The sequence below is a fragment of the Saccostrea echinata genome, unplaced genomic scaffold (assembly GCF_033153115.1).
Source record: "Saccostrea echinata isolate AGI-Se365-2 ecotype Australia unplaced genomic scaffold, CSIRO_AGI_Sech_v1 ptg000060l, whole genome shotgun sequence".
NCBI lineage: Eukaryota > Metazoa > Mollusca > Bivalvia > Ostreida > Ostreidae > Saccostrea > Saccostrea echinata.
In genome coordinates this window covers 2,382,751-2,407,555 of record NW_026889809.1, presented here as the reverse complement: position 1 = coordinate 2,407,555, position 24,805 = coordinate 2,382,751, and the positions used below count along the sequence as shown (strand labels likewise).

The window sequence follows — 24,805 nt, the reverse complement described above, 5'->3', positions numbered from 1 at the left end:
ATATGATGATAATTATACTGAGTGAAACAACTGAGTATCTTGCATAAATACAGGCAATGTAAGACGAAGAGGAAATGTAGAGGGGACCTGCCACCATCCCTATACATACCAGTTTTAGGTTTAGGCTTTAGGTTTTGAGCCCTGTCAAATTTTTCCGACTTCCCCCCTCATTTTGTAAAAGGATGCACTGTATTTAATCTACATGTAGACTTTTGTCTATTTTTGTCCTTTGCGACCCTGCAAAGTACATTGTATAAACAATGATAAACTAATTAATCACCAAGCACTCTATTAAGAATACCTTATGTTCAATGTACAGTAACAATTAGACGTCCAGTTTACTGTGTACATCTGTAGTCAAGTCTACTATGACTATCTGTAGTGCAGTCTACTCAGACTATCTGTAGACCTGTCTACTATGACTATCTGTAGACCAGACTACTCTGACTATTTGAAGTCAAGTCTACTCTGACTATCTGTAGTCCAGACTGACCATCTGTAGTCCAGTCTACTCTGACTATCTGTAGACGAGTTTACTATGACAATCTATATAGACCAGTTTACTATGACTATCTGTAGTCCAGTTTAATGACTATCTGTAGTCCAGATTACTCTGACTATCTATAGACCAGTTTACTCTGACTATATGTAGACCAGTCTACTATGATTATCTGAAGTTCAGTGACTAATGGAAGTCGAGTCTGCTGTGTATGTCTGTCTTGTGAGATTCCACTAGTGAGATATTGTCCAGTTTATAATGGACATTAAGCTGGTCACACATCTGCTTTAGTAAATCCAGAGACTGCTTCTGCATCGATGTCGCTTGCGCCAGTCTGCCAAATTAAAAACAAATCGGCATATCACAGACGTGCTCTGATTTTGGAAAGCACCGTATTTAAACCATTTCAGATATACACTTTGCTTTCATAAAAAAAATGTTGGTTATGACTATTTGGAATTAATGACTACAAATCTGAATGTAAATCTGAATCTTGATTTTGCATAAAAATATAAGAATCTAATTTGTGTCAATTTGACGACAGTGACTAACGCTGTAACTGTTAAGACAACCAACAATTTTCAATTTCAACGATGTATTTCAATAGTAAGGCCTTATTTAACATTCAGAATGACCACGTGACTTACTGTTGCTTTGTTTTTCGGACATCCTCCTGCAGTTTTTGTACACTCTCTTTAATATAGTCTGGTTTCTCTTCACGTATAAAAGTATGGCTGTTATGCGGTTCCCCAAAGAGAAATTTATAAAACTGAAAAATGGAATGTAAATTAAAGAATAAACTCGTTTCATCTTTAAAAATTCTGTTTTGTTTGACATTAAATATATATCCTAAATGATGGTATCTCAATAACTTAACGAAGTAGAAATAAAAAACTTAAAAACAGATTTTTACCTGATTAAATCTCGAGTTCATATTTTTATTTGGTATAACTGTGTGGCTCCTTTTATAAAACTTCTTTTGAAAATATCTGGGAAAAGTGACTTCGGTATTGCACAAGAAGTCAATCTGAAAATAGGAAAATATTCCTGAGAATTTCAGATCAGTGAAGAGATGTAACACAGCGATCATGAAGGCGCCTTTATGTTGATCACCATGAACTATTTCTGATGTTAATAAAATTCTTGTCAATATGCAATATTTTCTTTGACAGACTGATACCTGTATTGAGAGTCTGGTTATGTAAGCCTTCTTCTGAACACTTTCTATATCCCCCACAGCTATACCAATCTTTATCAGAAAATCATATATACATATAGTTATAATATGTTTCAAATATAATATACATTTAAGTTTCTGCATACTGGTAAAAAGTTATTTAAGTTTTTCTTAAATCAAAAGAACATGGATAAAATCAGGAATTGTTATTAAAACCAGAGAAGAGCTAGGACATACCAACAAGTTCATCAGTGATATTGGCATAATAAGAGCAAAGAGCAGAAAAAGAATGAGGTTGTCCACATAGAAGGTTGCATCTGTACCGCTCATAAAGTTGTCAATATAGTTTATCTCCCCTAGGGTCATGGAGAGAACAGTCAGGGGGTAGGGCTGGTCTTTCTTGAAACCCGGCTGTAAAGAGATTTATAAAGTGACATGAGGCTTGTTTTCATGAATTCAGGTTTATCGTATCTCAATCTTCTATACAAATAATTCTTTACTGTTATTTTTATTTCAGCTTGAATGGGGTTTTTTTAAGGTAAAACCCCTGTTTATAAGATATCTATACTTACCTGCATCGAATATTTAGCAATATGTCACGGACTCCTACTACTATGCCCAATTATTTTTTGAACAAGTTATCTTCCCTTAATGCACTCTCTAATACCCGATATCCTGGTAACTCAGTTTATGTGAGGGAAATAAAAGATAACCCCTAAAACTCTATAGTTGGTAGGTGGGAAGGGAATATGCAGGTAAGTACAGATATCTTATAAACAGGGGTTTTACCTTAAAAACCCTCAGTTTTATTTCAGTATCTATACTAACCTGCATCAAACATCTAGCAACTAACAGAATTTGTAGCCAAAGGAGGAAAGAATAGAATAAATAAAAATCTACTCACCCTGTCTTTAAAATGGAAGATCTGGCAAAGTTTTCATCACCCCAAAACACATCTTTCAAGTAGAATGAAGTAAATGTATTCGCAAATGCCCAGTGGGCTACTTGTAAAATCTGAGTGAGGATCCATTAAGCAAGGCCCAAGACGAAGCCAAGCGTCTAGTATCATGTGCTCCAACTTTTCCCAAGTTTAGCTCTGTTGAATTCTCATATACATATCTTATAAGGGAAACAATCAATCTAGATATAGAGCCTTTAGCTGCCGGCCTATGTAAATTCTTTTGATATGTAATAAAGAGTGGATCATTCTGATCTCTTATATCCCTTGTTCCCTTTCTGTACATCTTTAGACATCTGCATGGACAGAGTAACAGGTCATTTGATTTTGTTTCAAATCTGTAAAATCTGGGAATAAAAAAAATTGGATTCCATGCCTTACCAAGACGTTGGGGTTTAGCTAAGAATTGTAAATTAGGAAGAAGTCTAATACCAGTACTTTCTTCTCTATAATTTGATTCCCTTATAGATAAGACATGTATTTCACTTACTCGTGCCGCAGATGCCAAAGCCACCAGAAATACAGTTTTCCAAGTCAAAAATTTCAAATCTATCAAAAGGGTGTTTTGTCAAAGCCCATAACACAGAGAGTAAGTCCCAATTAGGTAACAAGGGCTTAGTGGAAGGATTAGAATTGAAAATTCCCTTTATCAAGTTAGGCAAACTTTTTTCAGAACTGAGACTGAGTGTACTCTTACTTCAACCCTAAGGCTTGTGGACTGTAGCAATTGCTGCCCTATAACCAGCAAGAGTGGAAGCCCTGCATCCCTTTGCTTCATGTGAATATACCAGGAAATTTGCCTTGTCTTCCACAGAGGAAGAATATGGACTGACACATTGTTCACTTCACCAGCCTTTGTAAACTCGCAGTTTTGCATCATAAACTCTTTTGGTTGATGATCTTCTGCTCTTTTTTTCCATGTATTTCTGAGCTCTTGAGAAAAATTTTTTAAGCTTATACTGGATATTTTCCAAGCTACTAGTCTTAGATTTTCTGGATCTGGATGAACCACTTGACCTCTTTTCTGTGTCAGCATTCTTGATACTACTGGTAATTCTCTTGGATGATCTATGAGAAGTCCCAGGAGTAATGGATACCATGAACAACGTGGTGCAAATCATGCTATCAGTATCAATGTGCATTGTACCTGAGCTTCTTTCTGTAGAACTAGGTGGAGCAGAACTGGAGGAGGGAACGCGTATGCATACATCCCTGTACTATTTACACTAAGTGCATCTGTTGCAAAGGCTCATTCTATTGGAAATGGGGAGCAATACACTTGATGCTTCTTGTTCTGCCAAGTCGTAAACAGATCGACATTATGTGGTTCGAATCTCTGAAAAATATTCCTCACAATATTCTGATTCAGGCTTCACTCTGTCAGTCAAATGCATAAATCGACCTCTGGATAAACTGTCCGTTAGGATGTTTCTTTTTCCCGGTATGTGGGCTGCACTAAGGACAATATTGTGCCTCTTCGCCCACTAAGAAATCTCCCAGGTCAGAAGACAGAGTAGAAATGATCTTGTGCCTCCCTTCTTGTTGATGTACGAGACAACTGTTTAGTTGTTGCACCTGAAGAGGACTGGCTTGTTCCTGATCTGGGACAAAAACTGTATCTAGGTCACCTGAACTGCTGATTTCTAGCCAGTTTATATGATGGGTTTGTTTAGACACATTCCATTTCCCCGCAATTTGAAGTGTGTCTTAATGGGCTCCCAAACCCATCCTTGCTCTATCTGCCCATAGAACTACTGGCTCTTCCTGGTAAAGAAGATCTACTATGAATGTATTCGTTCTGTTGGTCCACCATTCCAGATGAATGACCAAATCTTGACTGATGGGTATCAGGCCTGAGGGCAAACAATCTGTCTTTGTGTGGTTGCCATAAAGACAGGAAATAAAATTGGATAGGCCGCATATGTAAGCGAGCTAATGGGATTTAATCTATACATGCTGTCATTAAATCCAGAAACCTGTGTGCTTGCACCCATGCTGATCTCTGGAATTGTGCAATTTCTTGTGAAAGATTCTGAAACCTTTCTTCTGACGGGTACAAGTCTACCCTCAAACTGAAGTGCGCCCCCAAATAGTCTAATTCCTGAGTTAGTATCAGTTGAGACTTTTGCCAATTTATTAACAGACCTAAGCTGTGAAGCAAGTTCAGTAATATTTCGCTTTGATGCATTAGCAATTCACGATGTTGGCTCTTGATTAACCAATTGTCCAGGTAAGTGTATATATGAATCTGTGGAGACCCCAAATACTGTCATATTACAGTCATCTGGGCACCTCAAATACAGTCATATTACAGCCATCAGCTTTATGAAAACTCTGAGAGCTATTGCTAGTCAAATGGCATTACTCTGAACTGGTAATGCATTCCTTGAAAACAGAACCGAGAGAACCGTCTGTGATGTGGATAGATGGGAACATGAAAGTATGCTTCCTTCAGGTCTATTGAAATTGTTCAATCTCCTTTTCTTACTGCTTGTGGAATTGATCGGAAAGTTTCCATCTTGAAATGAGGGACATCATTAAGATAAAGACCCCTTCCCATAGTAACAGAGTTCAGCATCACTCTGGCAGTCACATCTGCCATTTACTGGAAAAGCTGACATAGAGCCTGGGTAGCCTCATGCCTGTCCTCGTCAGAAACTGCTCTGTCTAAGTATGTAGCTATAGTAATCAATAAGCCATAATTTGTCTAAGCAAGAGTCTTGAGCTCATGTCTATTCTTCTGAACTCATTATTTGTAGACTCAATTGTCTTATTGTTAAATTTGTAAGGCATTGTACTCCTTTGGCTTCTTGATTCAGCAGAACTCATGATACATTCTTCAATGTTCTCATCTAACTGCGGAGAGGTACAAAACTTTTTAAAGTGATCCTCATCCACCATGTATTTTTGGTCATCATGTGACAGGAAACATCTAATCTTTCCCCCTGTCCTGCTATTTTTTTTCAACCTTTTCCAATATGTACATAACTGAGCCTTCCAAAGGCAGACCAGACTGTTTTAATATACGCTCGGCAACATAAGACTTGTACTCTGTTTCTAATATCTTTTCCTTCATAGGTATGCCTAGGTCCAACGCCACTTTTGAGACGAAGCATTTCCAGTCATCTTTCGACGTACAAGGAAGAGGAGAATTTGAATGATCTGTCTCGGAGCGTATTTACACTTCATCAAACTCATTTGACGACTCATTTGACGATTTGAACAACATCCCTTTCATCTTCAGACTCTTCTGGAGAATCTGAAACTTTATCTGACAGGGGTTGAAACTTGTTAAATCTCCTGTGCTTAGTACCAGACTCTCTCCTGTCTAATTGTTTAGGTATACCTCGACAGGCACTTGTCTTGACAACAATTCAGATATTCTTTTATCTATAACATCCTGCATATTTCCCATCATCCATGGGGGAAACATAAAGGGCATTTGCCCTTGTGATGTCTGATCCATATTAAATGGAAGAAAATTTGCAATTCCAACAGGAGTTGAAATATTCTGGCTTGATAGGTCATGGGAATGACCTTGCCTAACGTTAGGGCTCTCGTGTTCCGAGAACGGAACGGTCAAACAGTGGTCCAATATGTCATAGGAATGACTGGCCATAACAGAGGCCTGTTCAACAGCGCGAACGCTCGCGAGCGCTCGCCAACATTTCTGTTGAAAGGATAAGGAATTTAGGCGAGCGCTCGTGGACGTTCGCTCTGTTGAACAGGCCTCAGGTGTGTTGTTTGCTTTAGGAATTTGTTCCGAGGACAGAACATTCCGAACTTCCACAGCAGACTTAGCTGCTTGATTACTCTAGATAATCGGAATATTCTTCTGAGAACTTTCCCCCGGCAGAGCGACTTTCTTACCTTTATAAGAATCTGACTGTGTTGCTGTCTTACTTTCCTCGGGGGCTTTAGACATTGTGGCAGATTTCTTGCTTTTTTGTTTATGTTTTCTCTAACCGCGGTCCGTTTGTCTTTCGACCAAGCCTTAGCCTGCAAAGACTAGATTCTGAACATGAACGATGCCGTTAACATTCTTCGTGATCGTTGATGTACGATATCTCTCTGCGGCATCGCTTGCATTCTTTATAGGATTCGGCTGCCGTGCTTACCAATTATACTACACGTGGTCAGTACTGACCTTAGTAATTTACGGCAAAATAAACAACACAAACTAAACCACAGCCAAAAAAACACAATAACGATCAAAAACTTTAGAATTTAAAGTTAAACCAATTATTTGAATGATATAAGCAAAGTAGTAGGTAAATGCCTGAAAAATTTCACCGGAGAAAAACACCGCGTGAAACCAAAATGGCTGCCCGAACATAAACTGAGGTACCCGGTTGCGGGTATTAGAGAGTGGGTTAAGGGAAGATAACTCGTTCTAATTCTGGCTGAGTAGTGGGAGTCCGTAACATATTGCTAAATGTTCGATGCAGGTAAATATAGATACTGAAATAAACTTCTGGTTTTTCTTACCGTTTGTGCCATGGTGATAAAAAAAGCCTGAGAGAAGGCCAACAAAAATAGGACCAAGACCACGCACACCTGAATGGGAATGAAAAAAAAATAGGACCAATACAATACACATGGGAAGGAGAATGAAACGAGTTCTTGACATTTTTTTTTTCGTCTATATCAAATATCCATTGACTGAATAATATATCTTAATATCTAAATTTATACCATGTTTTTTTCTTATATGAAAAACACCTAAAGGAATAGTATTTTGAAGAAAGATCTATCTAGACAGCCGACGGTCTTTGACCAGTAAAGTTTAAAAGAAAAAAAAACTACCTTGAGTAAAGATTGGAACACTTGTTCTAGCATGACGAAATATATCCCGACCACGTCAAGTCTACAGGGACAGAAAAAAGATTTAAACAACCATACAAGGAACCTTATGCAAAAACACTCGCCTATTAGTTCAGCAACTAAAAGATGTATATGTCAGTTCGTTAATATTTAGAAAGGTGTTTTTTCAACAATTCTTTCAAACATCATTTAATCTTTGACCCCAAACAACTTATTTGTTTTTCATACTCCTATGTAAAAAAAATCATGAACACCTATTATGGCCTTATCGTAAACTTGGAAGGCTACTGTTTGAATGAGTCTTTGAACATTAAGTTTTCTTTAATTTTGTTTGCTTGACCCAGTGTTTTCTCGAGAAGAATTTTTTTACGGAACATTTTCTGCCCTAATTTTTCTTTTTTGTTTTAAAAACCAACTGCCTTTGAAAGTGATTCTGTCTTTCATTTGAATAAACTTGAATTTCCTTTTAGCCATGGATGCTTAACTTTTCCAATTTGGTAAAATCTGTCCACTTGTGCACAGATAACACAAGACATATAGACAGACGGACAAGGAACACATTTCAATCAGAAAAGTTCATTTAAGCCTTTTAACAATCTAAGCTATTAACAAATCTTATTTTTATATTAGAAATGCCGACTCACGCCCTGAGGATGGAAATTAAGCAGACCCAGGCAGACAGTGTAGCAATCCAGGCTGCCCTCCACTGACTTTCACACGGGATGTAGTTTACAGGGTTCAAGGACGCCGTAGTCCCTATCAACATTATCCACGTCGCGTAGTTAAACGGTATCAGGAAGTATTGCAATCGCTGGACAACAGAAAAGAAACTGACCAATCAGTGGTGAGGAAAAACTGTTATTCATTTAATATTTCAGATTTTGTCATTTCGAAATGCTAAAGTATTTTATCTAATATAATGATCATATTTTGAATAGAGTTTTAAGTTCAAAGTAAACGTAATTTTTTTCTCTTCAAAATATGAAATGTTATTCAGTATCATTAATGAATTCACTTTACAAAAAATATACGAGACGTTCGTGGGCTACAGGGCTCACCTGAGTCACGTTTTCCTTCCTGACAAATATATACATGAATGAAAGGCCTAACTGTTGCCCTAACATAAAGTTTTAATTTTTTAATAAATTTATATTGTAAATTCCGATGCTTCTTTAAGAAATTCAAACTTGCTTTTAAGAAAGGCTCTGAAATCTCGGGTAAAACTGTATTCTTCTACTTACCCTATCATAACCCCAGTTATAATGTTTGCACAAACGAAATAGGCGGCGGAACAGGTGGAAGGGGTGTTGTAGGGGGGCTTTCCCCTCCATTTTTTGCAAAGATAGACATAATATAGGCATTGAAAATTGGGGCTTAACTCCACAGACTTTTTGTTGTTGTTGGTTTAGCCCCCCCCCCCCCCTTTCAATTTGCTTCCGACGCCTGTGGACGATTATGCAAAAGAAAACCCTATTTTACAATAATGAATCATTCCGACTTATATAAGAATATGGTTCTCATTTCAACAAATTTTAGTCCCTCTTAAGAATGTTTCTTATTATGTTTAATTAAAATTGACCAAGTTCTTCGAGAAAAAAGGTTAAAAATTAGAAAAATTGTAGATAGACGGACGACTGATAGAACTCCAATCAGAGAACCCTCATTTAGTTTTGGCTGTGTAAAGAAATAACAGAGGCAGTGGAGGCATATTTATAATGTCAAGGTAATCTGTAATAAAAATTGCATCTGTAAATGTTTTCAAAACATTTAAATGGGGAAAAATTCACTTGTCAAACTCTAGCATATTTTTGCCATTGATCCAATGCTTTATCATATTTACTCAAGGACATATTGTAAAGACCAAGGCTACTGGACAACAGAATATTAAAATCTTGTCCAGTCATAACTTCGAAATCGAGACTTAAATGAATGTAACTTGGTGCATTATATTGTCTTTCATGTCCAACTATAGCTAAGAAAGATTCCTGTAGGTTAATTAATATATATTACCCTTGCGTACATACTGATGCCCTCTCTAATATAAAAAAAGATCATAATGGCGAACAGCATCGACAACAAGATTGTAAGGTTTTCGTCTTCTATGTAGATGTTGGAAAGCTGGCCATTCTGAAAAGAGACATAATGTGGATTTCTGAAATCTGATTTCTGTATTACAATTTTGATAATTTTTTCAATTGAATACTACTTTAAAAGCAATATGAGTGGCATTTTTTGAGAATTTTTATTTATTTTGCTTTAAAATTAAAGCAAAATTGTGCTATTTTGATAATTCTGCATGCACAGGGTTAGGGTTATGATTAAGAAGCCTTAAAGGTGCTTAGACACAGATTTGAAGTTAATATTTACTCAAATTTTCTGTATAATTTCATGAGTTATATGTTGCTATAGCATTTCATACGAAAATTTGATAAAGATCTTATTTGATCTGGAAGTTAGTGAAACTTCTAATTTCTGGACGCGTTTGATAGAAACAACCTTGCACTTTCACAAATTTTAACTTTATCCTTATTACTTTAGAAAAGTAGCAATTTTGTTGATTATTAATGAAAAATATCAAAACTATAATGCAGAAATTTCATAGTAGAAATGTAGAAAGCAAAATCCTCTCACCAGTATTGTCAGTCCGTGCTCAGTGGTGTGTGCAGAGTTTAACAATTGAACACACCCGGTGAAACGTAAACATTAACAACAACAGAGCTCGTGCCCTGTTTACAAAAACAGTTTACGTTTCACGGATGTATTCAATTTGTTTAACTCTGTACACAACTACACAACACTGAGCACGGGCTGACAATACTTAAGTGAGTGGGTTTTGCTTGAATTTCGCACATTTTTACTCTGAATTTTCTGGATTATAGATGTAATATTATTCATTAAAACACAACAGAATTGCTACTTTTCTTAAGTATTTAGGATAAAATTAAAAATTGTGAAAGCGCAAGGATGTGTTAATCAAACGCCTCCCGAAATTCGTAGTTTCAATAATTTCCAGATTAAATAAGTTTTTAATTTTATTTTCGTGTGAAATGCTATAGCAATATATAAGTTGTGATATTATACAGAAAATTTGAGAAAATATAAACTTCAAATCTGTGTCTATGCACCTTTAAACTGAGCGGTAATATTTATCGGAAGAAAAATTAAGAGCTTCTAAATAATATTTCCTCCACAAATATGAATAGCACGTTTATAGCTCTTCATTTTTTCTGTCATTGAAATAGGAAATGACATTTTCATATAAAAATTTCTTATATGAAAATTTCAGCTCATATTGCTTTAAAGAAATAATTCATATACAGTACAGACATTTGTCTTCTCTTGGTTTTAAAGTCTTCTGTAGAACTTTAAGGGAATATTGTTTGAATCTTCACTTTCATTCATATATTTATCTTAAATCTTATTCATTAACAAATACATGTGTATTTCTAATTATAACCTCCTCTGTTTATTCGTGATCTTTAAGTTCAACATGAGTTTACCATCAACATTTCTGTCCTAACAATTCACAAGCACACCTGAATATAATGGTTGACCACCGTCTGGTTCTGTAACATGGAAGAGTTTAGAATAATCGGACATCGCCGGACATTGTCCAGGAGGTTTGTGGTAATCTTTGGCATCGTTATACAGTAGACATTAATCAGCGTGAGGTAGACTATGAACAAGAGGACGTTCAGGTAGTACACCGGGCGACCAAACTTCTTCCTAGGCAATAATTACAGATAATTATAGGCAATAAGTACAGATAATTATAGGCAATAATTACAGATAATTATAGGGGAAAAGTACAGATAATTATAGGCAATAAGTATAGATTATTATAGACAATAATTACAGATAATTATAGACGATAATTACAGGCAAATGTAGGCAATAATTATAGATAATTATAGGCAATAATTACAGATAATTATAGGCAATAATTACAGATAAGGATAGGCAATAACTACAGATAAAGATAGGCAATGATTACAGATAATTATAAGTAATTATTACAGATATTTATAGGCAATAATTACAAATTATAAAAGGCCATAATTACAGATAATAGTATTCAATAATTATAGATAATGATTGGCAATAATTACAGATAACGAAAAGCTTAATTTATACATGAAGGCCAACTCTTTCTGTAAGTTTTACGTGTTCAATTTATGATTCAGGTATGTGTGAAAGTGAGCTGCTAGAGGTATAATCGGCCTTTAATTTGACGTATTAGTAGGACAGACTTGGATACTATAAAACAAAGATTACCATTTTAACAATAGGCACTGTTGAACTAAAGGATGTGTCAGTAACTCCTCTCGGCCATGTTTCACCATGGTCTGCAAAGTATGGAAACCACAAATTATCTCTCTCTCTCTCTCTTACAAAAAATTGTGGTGTAACATAAAATGCAGACTTTTTTTTAGCTTTTAAGAACAGACAATACGTTCCTCCATAATACATAATTTTTTCTAAGATTATGTCATTGAAGTATTTCTACTTAACAAGTTTTCTCACAAAAAATTGAGGTACCTTACCAGGCATCTGTGCAAGATATCAGATGTTGTTTCCTATAAAATCCTTTTGGAAAAAACTTGATTTGCCTATATCACATTTTATAGTGTTTCAATTTTTTAAAGACAAATAGAAACCAATTTAGAATTCAGAAGGTGTTTAAAATTTTGAATATTTTCCATACAATACGAAGATATACAAAACAGATATTTGAGGAACATATCGTCTGACCTTAAAATGCATGTACACATATGTATACAGCTACTCAGTTAATGCAACGTTTTGTGGTAATGTCTTTTCTCTTATAAAAATGGCCCTGCAATGCTTTATAAAAATGTAAATATATCTATAAATTTAACTGACCTGATCATAAAGTCGATCATACACTATTTTCGGGAAATCGACCAAATTTATCTTACTTACATAATTTTTTTTTTTCTGCAATGAATGCATTCAGTTGAAAACAGGTAAAGGTTGTTTCACATTACCTCGTACGCATAATATCTTCGCTTTTTACACATGATGTCTTCCGGTCCTGGGTCAATAAACCGGAAGTCGAGTTTTTGTGTAAAGTCTATGCTATCCGGGAAATCTCCAGTGGATTGTATGCAATTCTCCATAACAATCTATCATAATACATAAACAAAGAAAATTATCACATCTAGTCTCGCGTCTTATTTTAAGCTTTACAATTTCTTGTTTATTTGTCTCAGTTACCGAAAAAGCTTCCGGACACTTCTGAATCATGGCGTCTACAGGTGTTTTACCGCGAGAATCTCGGAGACCAACGATGTCAACCCATCTATGTAAAAAAAAAAGTATTTACAATTTATAACTAAATGTAATCGCGGAATGCGATCGAAACAAACAAAAAATGATAATATGTAAGGCTGACCGTTTTGATTTCATGAATACAACAGCGACTTCGGAGTGTCTATTTTCTAAGGCTAAATCGAGCGGTGATTTCCCGTTACTATTCTGGGATAATACGTCTGACTTTCTGTCCAGTAGAAGCTGAACACATTCAAAATGGCCTTTGCTAGAAGCTATGTGTAATGGAGTATTCTAGCAAAAGGAAAAAATTATTATGAAATTGCATAGAGATATTAAAATTCTGTTTTAACAATTATATCAGATCTGAAGAGTCAAAGTGATTTCGTATGGTCTGTAACTGCGTACAAAGAGATAATACTTGGGTTACAAGAAGCTGATTCTAAAAATTCAAAATTTAGAAGTATATATTTCAACAAAAAAGGGGAACTCGAATGAAATGCAGTTTTGCGACATAATTCTGGCATCAAATGGAAGAAGAATGCGTATAAGCATGAGAATAACACCTTTTACAGAAATACATTAAGGTATGATTAAAGGCAGTCCTAACTCAAAACGGTTATCGTCAAGCAAAAGTGGAACTGTGTTATATGTGGACATAAGTCTTCTTCTATAATGAATATTTATGAATATTGTTGTTAATCAACATGCTCGTGCAATGCACGTCTCTACAAATGCATTCAAATAGGTGATTTCTTTTGAAGGTAATTTTTTGACACCCCTGTACCACTTATTTACTGACATCCCATCGTAGAAAATTTGCGCAGTTACGGCTAGAGAACAATAAGGTTTAAGATTTGTTTATTTTTATAGTATGTTAATGTTTAACCATTTTTGGATGATCACCTTGGCTTTATCTGCAGCGTTTATATCAGCATAATGGTCCAACAGAGTTTTCATTATCTTCACGTGACCTTCACGGGCAGCAGTACCTAATACAGTGCATAGGTTCTCATCTCTAAAAGGACAAAGTCATCAGGTATATTCTAAGCTTTAGACTGATGTATAGATCTTCTTTTTGAAATGAAACGTCTTTTATTTTTGATACTGTCAATTATTTGTAGATTTCTTTGTTTATGAATAAAGAAAAAAAATCCTCTTCAAATCTATTGTAAATGATTTGATCCTGTAATATGGTAACCTGTGTGAAATATCAGCCCCTAATGTTAACAGAAGTTTAACTGTGCTGTATTGTCCTTCTTTAACAGCCAACATGAGAGGTGTCTGTCCGTCTGAGTCGCCATCGTTCAGTTCAGAGCAGCTGGCTGTGTACAGCGCCTCCACTGCAGCCTCATTATCGTTTCTGAAAACGCACAGGAAGTTATGAAATATCAACGGTACCTCGTCAAGTTTTTCTGATAATGGAATGATTTTCTTGATAACTTACTCCGCTGCGATATGGATGGGAGTTTTACCGTCCATGTCACGAACGTCCAGCTTACATTTATTATGTATCAAGGCTTGTAAAATCTGTAAAATGTACGGTGGTACATGTATATAAACATAGCATTATGTATATCTTTCAAAATTTAAAATGAAAATATTTATTAAGCTTGTAATAACTGTATAACTTCTTATGTCAGACCTTAAAATCATTTGTATAACTAGTACCGCTATATTTCCAAGCTTGGCTGCGTAGTGTGTGATTGTCTGCTCTGCAAAATCCAGGGCCTCTATCATAGCACAGTCGCATTTCTAAAGAGCAAAATCGATGAAAAAATATACTCAACGTCTTTTACCTACTGTCTCCTCTTCAAACTATAATATCACAGTGTAATCTCACCTTTAAAAGGTACAACAGGACCTGTAAATGGGCATTTTCTACTGTCCAGTGGAGCGCATTCTTCATCAGATTGTCTACTACTGTTATCTGAGCACCATTGGTCAGTAGGAACTCTACCGTCTCAAGGTGACCTTTCCAGCAGGCAAGGATCAGTGGCGTCAGGGATTCTTTGGTTTTTTGGTTAATGTCTCCACCCTACGGAGAAACAACTGGTTTGTTTTACATTGTTTTGTCTTAGAGTAGCTGCTAAAAAGATCACTGAGACGTACCTTGTTCATTATTGCAGAGACTACCTGGTAACGGTTATACAAACAGGCTCTATAATGGAAAAAAATAGAGTGTTTTAAGTAGCAAATCTAAAGCATTTCGAGAATCCGGTATTGAGTTCAACTAACATTATTATTTTCCCATGTACTAATTATTATTTAAGAAAAAGTTGTGTCCTTAATATTATTTTCTCTTTCTCTCTCTCTCCTTTTTATTTTTGGCTCTGAGACTCTTGTAGTACCTATGAATTGGGGTAAAAGAATCTTTATCCCGGGCCCCAACCGCCGCCCCGTGGGTCAGCAACGTCTCTGTTATCTCCAGGCTACCATTGATAGCGGCTAAATGAAGAGGGGTTTGTCCGGTCTCCTAAAACCACAGAGTACAGTTCTTATTGACTTCTAATTCTAAATGATTTCCATTTCCAATCGTCTGTGTAATTCTGATAAACTGTATCAATGCTTGTGTATAATGACTTACATTTGTCGGATTGAGTTCTCCATGGTGCGTGATGATTTCTTGTACAGACTGTAAAATAAGGCAATGTCTCTGTTTCCATTGTCATAATAAATGCACGTATACAGATGGAGAAATCAGGATCTTAGTTATGCTGTAAAAATTATGAAGAATGGTTACTCTTTGTTAGGATATGCACCGTTGGGTTCTGACTTTGGGTACCTTTAGAGTCGTGTTGTCCACAGCAATATGTAAAGCCGTACCGCCCCAGAGATCTTTTTGGTTTACCATTGACTGAGCGCTGGTTCTACCACTTTTTTTCAGTACTATCAAAAAAACATAACATAGGTAGGAGAAGAGTTACCATAAAAGAGACTGTATGAACTGAACGAAGAGAATCGTTTATAAGATAAGGACCTTAAATAATCACCTATTTTCCAAATTTGGTTCATAATGTCTATTAATTCTACAGCAGATGCAAACATGTAGGGCGTCAGACCATTTATAACTGTCGCCGTGACGTCAGCCCCGCTGTTCATCTAATGGTAGGAAAATATTAATACCAGTAGTATTTTTATATAAATTTTGGAGGTACTTCAATCAGAATGTAACAAGCTCTTGTCTACTCATGAAATAATTAAGTTTATCTTTACATTAGTTTTGTAGAATTATGCTTTTACCAGCAGGGTAGCTGTGGTCTCGTGTTTCTGAATGATAGCCTCGTGTAATGGAGTCATTTTGTCTTCGTCCATGGCATTTATATCTGTCATTCCAGTACTTAAAAGAAGCTACAAAGATCAGCATATTAATTGTTTTTATAAATAATGGCAATATTCGTTTCATTTTTTTATTTTATAATTCTTGATATTTTTTCTTGTTCGGTTGCGTCAAATTACAGTCGAATCCATTAAATACTTCCGGCAAATGTGACTTACGTGTATGCACGCACATTGCGCGACAAGCTGTATTACGTATTTTGATTGCAATGCAGGTTCATATATATTTCAATATTTTTATAATGTGTTTAATGTACATATGTACTACAAATTTGTTAACTGATGTGCAAATATCTTCTTTTTTCATTTAAGAAACGTTGATTCACTAATACAAAGTGCATGTACATGTAAGTGTTCGGAAAAAAATAATCGAACATTAATGAAAAATTGTTTACGATTTCTGCTAATTTCTGCTGAAAATAAAATATTTTCCTTTAAATGGAAAACTTGTTATTTTCTCCTGAATATTTTCGTTGCAGATTACCTCCAACATTTTATTGCGACCTCTTCTTGCGGAATGATGTAATGGAGTCTTTTCCTCGTTGTCACGGATCATGACGTCACAACCTGATTCTATTAATAGACGACCAACATCCAAAGAATTATACTTGGCTGCTTCATGAAGGGGAGAGATTCCACTGTCCCGATTTTTTTCGTTTATATCTATAATAATAATACATAGAGATACAAATTTTAGGAGACTATCTAACCGAATGCTCACTTAATGGAGGCTTTTTAAATTTAAATTTAATAAAATTTATTCTTTAAATACATAAATGAAAAAAATCACCACAAGGTTTTATAAGTTAATTTTTTTTCAGAACTTTTATTTCTTGTCATAAAATTGTAGACGGATGGATCCATCTTCAGGATCAATGCAGTAAAAATGTTCTTTGTAATCTTACAATGATCCTTCGAACACTTACCGACTCCATGGGATATCAACACACGCGCAGACTCGATGAGGTTGTACTTAGCAGCGATCAGGAGAAGAGTGTTCCCGTGAAAATCCTTTTCTCCCTTCACTTCCGGTTTTGTCGTCAGTAACCAGTCCAGAGCCTTAGTACTATTATCTCGTATAGCCTATGTCAAAAGACGAAAACAGGGGCTTATTGTTACTACAGAAACATTCATTGGGGATTTAATTTCGTTTATTTCGTTGTTAACAATTATCAACGAAATTAAGTCCCACGCGAAATTTTTATATGACTATAATTATATAGAAATGAGTTATTTTCGAAACAACGAAATTTTATGCCCACGAAACCTTCTTAGATGACAAAACAACGAACATTTATCCCCATGAAAATTTGTGCTTCTACAGTATTATCTCGTATTGCCTATGTCAAAAGACGAAAACAGGGTTAGCGACAAGCTTGAAACCGTTATCTCACAATCTTAGCATTGAAAACAATAGCAATAGCATGTGAAACATCCATTTCATTTCAGAAATGAAAAGATTCGTAATGTTATGTTCCTTTGTATATGTATTCTTTTTTCATGCAAATACAGGCATACTAATTATTAAAGAAAATATGAAAACATTATTAGCTATGCAGCAGACAGTATGTATATTTATTCCTATATATGGCAGTAACCCGCTATATTATCTGGGTTTTTCTGTGTGTCTGTACCTGCCACACAGACATATCTGTCAACATTTCCCCCGTCACACTCTCCCCTCTTTTGTAGGCGGGGTAGATAGTGGAGGCCCCCACCACCTGGCGTAGTCGGCTCTTAGATGGGGAATCCATCTGTGGACCCTCTACATGAACATATCCGTTTGTTCTACAAAAAAAAATTTAAAAAGCTCTTGGTGCAAAAAAATCGGTATTTTGTTTTTGATAATATTCATCTGTATTATATATTTTTATGAAATTTAATTTCAATTTAGCTTTTCAACTATAGATATATAGATATATATCAAATATATCCCAAGGCCGTTACTAGGCTCAAATTTTTAGTGAGGCAAGGGATCTGGGGGCCACCCGAGTCCCAAGCGGGTCCAGGGTAGTGTCCTGATAAGGATTCTCGGGGGATGGGGGAGTTCCCGAAACCATGGGTTTTAGCAAATTAAAGACTTAATCTTCGAAAGTTTTCACGTTTTGAATAATTTTATATGCTTTCTAAACTATTATGAATTAAGTACCTGGTGAGATGATCGATTTACGGAAATTGAAACTGATCGAAGTTGAAAGTATTAATTTAGTACAAAGACACACATAATGAATTAAAGTTCAAAGTAAAACTTTTTTCACTTTTCAGAAAACTCTGAATTTTTAACTGAGGCATTTGCCTCACTTGCCTCAATGGTAGTTACGGCCTTGTACCCCTGTTTCTAATGGTGATATTCACATTTTGAAATTTTGCAGAGGATTGAGACCCTCATAAGCCTTAGTATAAACGATGGTAATGGTTCAAACAAAAACTCTACATTAAAAGACAGCTAGTACTCAATAACAGGAATTCTTGTAACAATTAATAATTGATAAACACTTTGATTTGAAGGCTCAAAGGTATTTATGCTGATCTGATGTTAACGATGTTTGGAAGACATTTCATTATAGTCCTGATGGATATTAATCATACATGGCAAATATTACTGTAAAAAGCCATTAGCGATTATGTTTTTCTTTGGGAAAAATTCATCTCAAGGGTCTCTGTAAACAATCATATCATTTGTATTTTGCCCTGGGTTATGTCAATAAACGTTTTATACGACGTAAAACTTTTTTTTAACAATTCTATGACATTTCTGAAAGTATTTATATTTCATAAAAGGTCCCATAATATGATAATACGTTGACTAACACAAATCTAAATTATCCATTGACGCATACATATAACACTGGTGTAAGAAAATGAATGGATTATAACGTCCACTTATGAAATCAAACATGCTTTTAAATGTCAGATTGAGTGCTAGTCTCTATAGATTGTGGGTCATTTTATAGAATACATTTGTATTAATGATTAATTTGTTGATGATTTTCGTATTGGTTAAGTCTTCTTTCAGAACTATTTGGCATTAGATTGGGGTATATTGCCAAATACACCCTTTACTGTCCGAACTAGCAATTATACAAATCTTACAGTAATGGAAGACTGTTAGAATATTAATAATTAAAGCGATAATCATATTCATATTGGTTAATTGCACAGTATTGCTTAGTGCACGTGTCGACGCCGTTTTAGAGAATCTGACGTCAGAGTAGACGTAAAATTGTTAAATATTTTCTATATAACATACCTTTTTATTTAACAAGACCTATTATGTTATTCCTTTTTTTAATTTGCCTCTGTTGTTCAGTTAATAATCATTATCATTTATTTTTTTTTTTTACTGTATGTACATTTCCGTTAAGGATATCCGCTCCTCAGCCAGGAACGATAACTCTTAAATTCATTATTTAAATGAAAAAGTCTCAAAATGGGCTTGAAATTGGAATCTTTTCTTGCAACAATTCTATTTTCATGCATCTCAATATGATTCGAGGTTCTTTGAAATCTAAGAAACGTCTTGTAAAAAGTTGAGATTTGTATCCAATTAAAATACAAAAATAAATACTGTACAGCTTTAATAGAGAAATCGAATTCCTTCAATCTAGCCTAAGATAAAATATAAGTTATCTGTGATGTCCTGCAATGTTTTACTTTCTAAATTACGAAAACCTAGAAGGGTCAAATTAGAAAAATGAAAAAAATGTTAATAACGAGAAAAAAGTCTTAATAACGAGATAAAAGGTCGTTATTACGATTTATTATTTTAGGATAGATATATTTGTTGATCAATGAGAAAATGCATAGCTGGTGCTTTTATTCGCGTTTCCTGGAAATATATTTGAGATTTGTTAATATTCTCTATGTAATATGATTTACTATAATGATAAACTTACAAGAAATACTGTGAGTAAATAGACATTACTTTGTGAATTCAGAGGCATTTTGGTGAGTATTTTTAATTACTTATATAACTGCTGATTTTTCAGAACCTGACGATGGGACTATCTTAAAATAAACTTTTTCTTCTACATATTTGCATCCAATAAATATGTCCAAAATGTTCATTGTCTCCAAATCTAGAACAAAGGAGACCGTAATTTGTAAAAATTATATCTTTGTTCAAATACTGACAAGTGAATTGATTTCAATTAGTGACGATTCATCTATTTATTTTTTGGGTTCATCTTCAAAAATTTGCTATGATGTCTGTACATTAACAGCTATGAAATCGATACATCCTTTCTATGGCGATAATGAAGCATTTCCAGAAATTCATTAACAGAACTGTTTAACATCAAGGCAGACTGTTTTACAATCTAATATCTAGCATAATGATTTTCGTTGCGAGTTGTTATGTTTATACATTCTGAAATTGATTCTCTCAAAGCCTTAATTTCTGGTCCGGCATTTCTTACAATGCCCTGTTGATTCTTATTTTTATTCTGATATCAAATATTTGTTTATCTTTTTAAATGATCCATTTCATTAATTGAAGAATAAACATATTAATAATACCCCCAGAAAAGCCATATCTCAATTTTCTAAAGAAAAAAAATGAAGATAATGATTTAATTTAAAATAATGTTCGTTTGCTCTCTCCCAACTGAGGATGAAAAAAAATGGGTCGGTAGGTAGGTGAGAAATTCTTTTTTCCCAGAGCATTTTAATTTCAATGCTGAATTTTCAAAATCTATTTTCCAGAGTGCATAAAAATATAATTGCTTTCTGGGGGTTGAAAAAAGTTTTGAGTCGGGCCATTTTTAGCCAGTCGGTCGGGAGAGGGCAACCAAACAATTTTTTAAAGATGGCTTTAGTGATGATCTCAAAGTTCTTTAAAACAATACAAATTTGTGTACAGGGTATAAAATACGGACCCCTGAAACTCCAGAGGTGGGATCAGGTGCATAGGAGGAGCAAGCAACCTCTGTTGACCGGTCACATCCGCCATGACACCTATATAAGACCGCACAACATTAACTGGCAAGATTGGAAATATGCAGCTTACGTTATTTCCATCTGTTACAAACAAAACGTTTAATGATAGACAATAAAATGGGCGGGTACAATTCAACACGGACGTCCGAGAAAACAGTGGATTGAAAATCTAGTTTGAAATTCATTTGCAATCCACCTGAGCTGTTTTCAAACGCAAAGTGTAAATGTATGATCCAAAAGACAAATAATTTCAATTCCCAATTACACGTTATTTGAAATTCATATTTATACGAGTTTTTTAGCCTATAATTTTAAGAACACTTAAAAGTCAAGGAAGATAGAGGTTATTTTTTCAGGGGATGGCCATTTGATTCTAGAAGGGGGGGGGGGCTGTCAAAAACTGTCGAGACAGATCATGCCTCCACATGACAGAATATATTTATTTCTAGGATGACAAGAGATAGTTTTGTTTTAGCTATGTCTTCACTGAAAAATGTTTGACAAACAAAAACAGGGAGGGATTGTACAAACTAATGAATTAAACTTTCTTCTTTATCTCCAAGATCGTTCAGCCCCCCTCACCCCCCCCCCCCCCCCAACACACACATACCAAACAGAAATCAAAAACTAGTATTTGCCCCTTTATATTTCTTTAAAATCAGTAGACAGAAAATTCTGATTTATACAAATTTCAAACTACTCCAAAATTGAAATTATTTGTCTTCTGGGTCAATCAGTAACACCGTGCCTTCTAGTGTAGCTGGGGTGGGTTGAAAATGAATTTCAAACTAGAATTTCAATCCAATGTTTTCTTGGACGTCTGTGTCGAATTGTACCCGCCCATTGTCTATCATTAAATGCTTTGACTGTAACAGATGGACACACGAAAACATTGATGTTGCCATCAATTGTCACTGGGAAAATAAATGTCATCTCTCCATAATTTTGAAACGTTATTATCTGTGTGCATTTTAATTCAAAGAAACGAGCAAACTTTTGTTAAAAAAAAAAATATTTGAAAAATGTTATAAACAAAGACTACTGAAATATAAAATCATAACGCTACAGTTTCTGCAGTAAATAGATTACCTACAATCAAAATTTTCTGTATAGATATGTTTGTGGTTCATAAATTCACACCCTCTCATTCTCCTTATAATTTATAACCTGTTTATTTTATGTGCAATCACTGATAAAAGCTGGTGCTGTTATTCACATTTCCCGAAAATATATTTGAGATATGGTAATTTACCTTCTATAATATAATTAGTTATAATGATGAACTATGAAGTTATAGCATGGAAAAATACATATTTCTTTCAGAATTCAGAGATATTTTAAATATTGACATTTTCTATTTCTTAACTGCTAATTTTCAGAGCCTGGGGATTGGACTACCTTAAAATATTAATTGGAGGACAAAATATTTCAACAATTTAATATGATAAATAATAGCATCAGAAATGCGAAAGCATTATAATTTCCTTATACCCATTCCATTGAAATAAAAGACCATCTATTTAAAACAAATTAAAAATAATAAAAACATACTGTATTTTCCGCTGATCTTTATAGCCTCTTATGAACTGACTCTGTGTCTTACCTGGGGGAGGAGATCGGTGACTCCTGGTTATTTCTGATAGATGTGTCTCCCCCTCCTGCTGACTCGTCTTTTACCGTAATTCTGACGACAGGTGACTCTTGGTTATTTCTGATAGATGTGTCTCCCCCTCCTGCTGACTCGTCTTTTACCGTAATTCTGACGACAGGTGACTCTTGGTTATTTCTGATAGATGTGTCTCCCCCTCCTGCTGACTCGTCCTTTACCGTTATTCCGACTACAGGTATCCCTTCTGGTTCAACATCAGACATCTCCATATTTCGATTAGATCCACCAAAGCTTTTCATCAATCGTATTCACATTTAGTATCCGAAAATTCGAGTAAATTTCTATTTTTTCTAAAGTTTCCCTCTAACTTTCACGTCATTTTTCGGTCTGTTTTGTGACCTTGTCCGACTAAGTCATTTTAGAAATTAATCCAGTTGAAAGGGCACACGAGCTCTATGGTATTGCTCATGTTTTGAAATCAACATGTGGAAATCACAACCTGATTTAAACCTTGATTTGTCCTAATGTGCCATATCATTTTTAAATGGCCAGTACTCGACTAAATTTCGAAATTAATGTCAATAAACCATCGATAGAAGCCTCCTTAATTTACATTAAACCTTAGAGCGAACATTATAAATTTAAAGGTGGAGGATAAGGCTGATTGATTTTATTGATTGAGCATTGTAATCATGACAGATAATTTATGTAGAATCTTAGCTGAATTAAGCAACATATACTAGTATGCTCTAAATACAGTCCTCTGAATTTATCAGAATATACTCGACCAGAAGGTCCGCAGGACAAGGGGGGGGGGGGGGGGGCACTTCTTCCCAAAATATCTGACAAGCAGAAAAAAGCTAATTTACTGTCCAAATCCTGGATTTTGCCTGTGCTCGACCTTACAACATCAAATTAAAAAGTAGGGAGGCCAGGCCAACCAGCATCTAAAGGAAAATTTACTATAGCAAAAACTACACTCAGAAAAAAGTGCCCCCACCCCGGGCCTGAACTAATATTCATAAACGAGGTTCTTTTAAAATCCCTGTCACAGCAACTTATCTGTCAGTAGCCTGTCATTAACCTAAAATCCCTTAAATGTCCCGTGTTGTTTGATATTTCTTCATTTAGGATATTCATTTTTGAATGGTTGAGATCCTTGTTATAATATTTTACTGTCTATGTTGAAACTGTATGTATTGTTTGATTGTTGTGATGGTTGACATTTAGAAGATTTTACATGTACTAAAATGCCAATAAGTTGCAAATTTAATGCAAGTTGAAAATCCAGTTGTCATGTTTAAAATTTGTTAAGTCCAGCTTTGGGAATTTATGCTGCAGAAAATAAAGTACAAGCAAGTATATTGCAAGTACATGTTGCAGTTCTGATTTTTATCCCCGGCCGCTTCCGTCAGTCTGTCTATCACAAAACTTTAACCTTGGTCATAGCTTTTGAATGAGAAGAGATAGGGCTTTAATATTTCACATGTCCATTACCTTTGACATGGCCTTTCCAAAAACACTGAATTTTTTTTTTACCCTGTGCCCTTTGACCTACTTTTCAAAACTTTTAACAAACTTTAACCTTGGTCATAAATTTTGAATGAGAAAAGATAAGGCTTTCATTTTTCACTTATATATTTCATGTGAGAAGACCTTTCCAAATGTACTATGATTTTTGATCCCTGACTTTCACCTGAAAGTTTGAGCTACTTTTCAAAAATTTTAACACTGGTTATCTTTTGAAAAGGGTAAGGTACAGCATTCATATTTCACCTGTGCATTACCTGTCACAAGAGGTTTCTTATCACACTATTTTTCACTTATGACCTTGACCTTAAAATGTAACCTAATTAAAAAAAATTAAAATTGTGATAACCTTTGAATGAGAGAAGATAGGGTGTTCATATTTGACAAGTGCATTAACTGTGACAAAAGCCCAAAATGTGCTATGATATTTAACCTTGAGACCTTGGACTTCATGTTTGACCTATTTTTCAAAAATTTTATCATAGCTGCTAATGTTTAAGGGAGAGAAGAGAGGGAATTCATATTTGAAATATGCATAATCTGTGACAAGACGTTTCTTAAGGCACTGTGATTTTTAACCCCATGACCTTTACCTTAAAGTTTGACCTAATTTTCCAAAATTTTAACATTGATAACTTT

At 34.9% G+C, this 24,805-nt stretch overlaps 1 protein-coding gene across 1 annotated transcript; it reads right to left on the bottom strand.

The window, feature by feature from the left end:
- Positions 1 to 685: 685 nt before the first annotated feature.
- Positions 686 to 22,905, bottom strand: LOC133174917 (transient receptor potential cation channel subfamily A member 1-like). Its single transcript, XM_061310008.1, has 29 exons — positions 22,631 to 22,905; positions 17,724 to 17,877; positions 17,016 to 17,172; positions 16,574 to 16,752; positions 15,994 to 16,101; positions 15,744 to 15,852; positions 15,536 to 15,639; positions 15,338 to 15,385; positions 15,102 to 15,226; positions 14,863 to 14,911; positions 14,594 to 14,788; positions 14,422 to 14,505; positions 14,198 to 14,280; positions 13,952 to 14,113; positions 13,657 to 13,768; positions 12,875 to 13,044; positions 12,697 to 12,781; positions 12,468 to 12,605; positions 11,734 to 11,804; positions 10,995 to 11,184; positions 9,469 to 9,585; positions 8,103 to 8,269; positions 7,441 to 7,501; positions 7,123 to 7,191; positions 1,914 to 2,087; positions 1,680 to 1,748; positions 1,413 to 1,526; positions 1,147 to 1,268; positions 686 to 833 (listed from the first exon to the last, which is right to left on the bottom strand). Exons 1-29 carry the CDS (start codon positions 22,903 to 22,905, stop codon positions 686 to 688), a joined length of 3,639 nt encoding a protein of 1,212 aa, XP_061165992.1.
- Between the last annotated feature and the right edge of the window lie 1,900 nt (positions 22,906 to 24,805).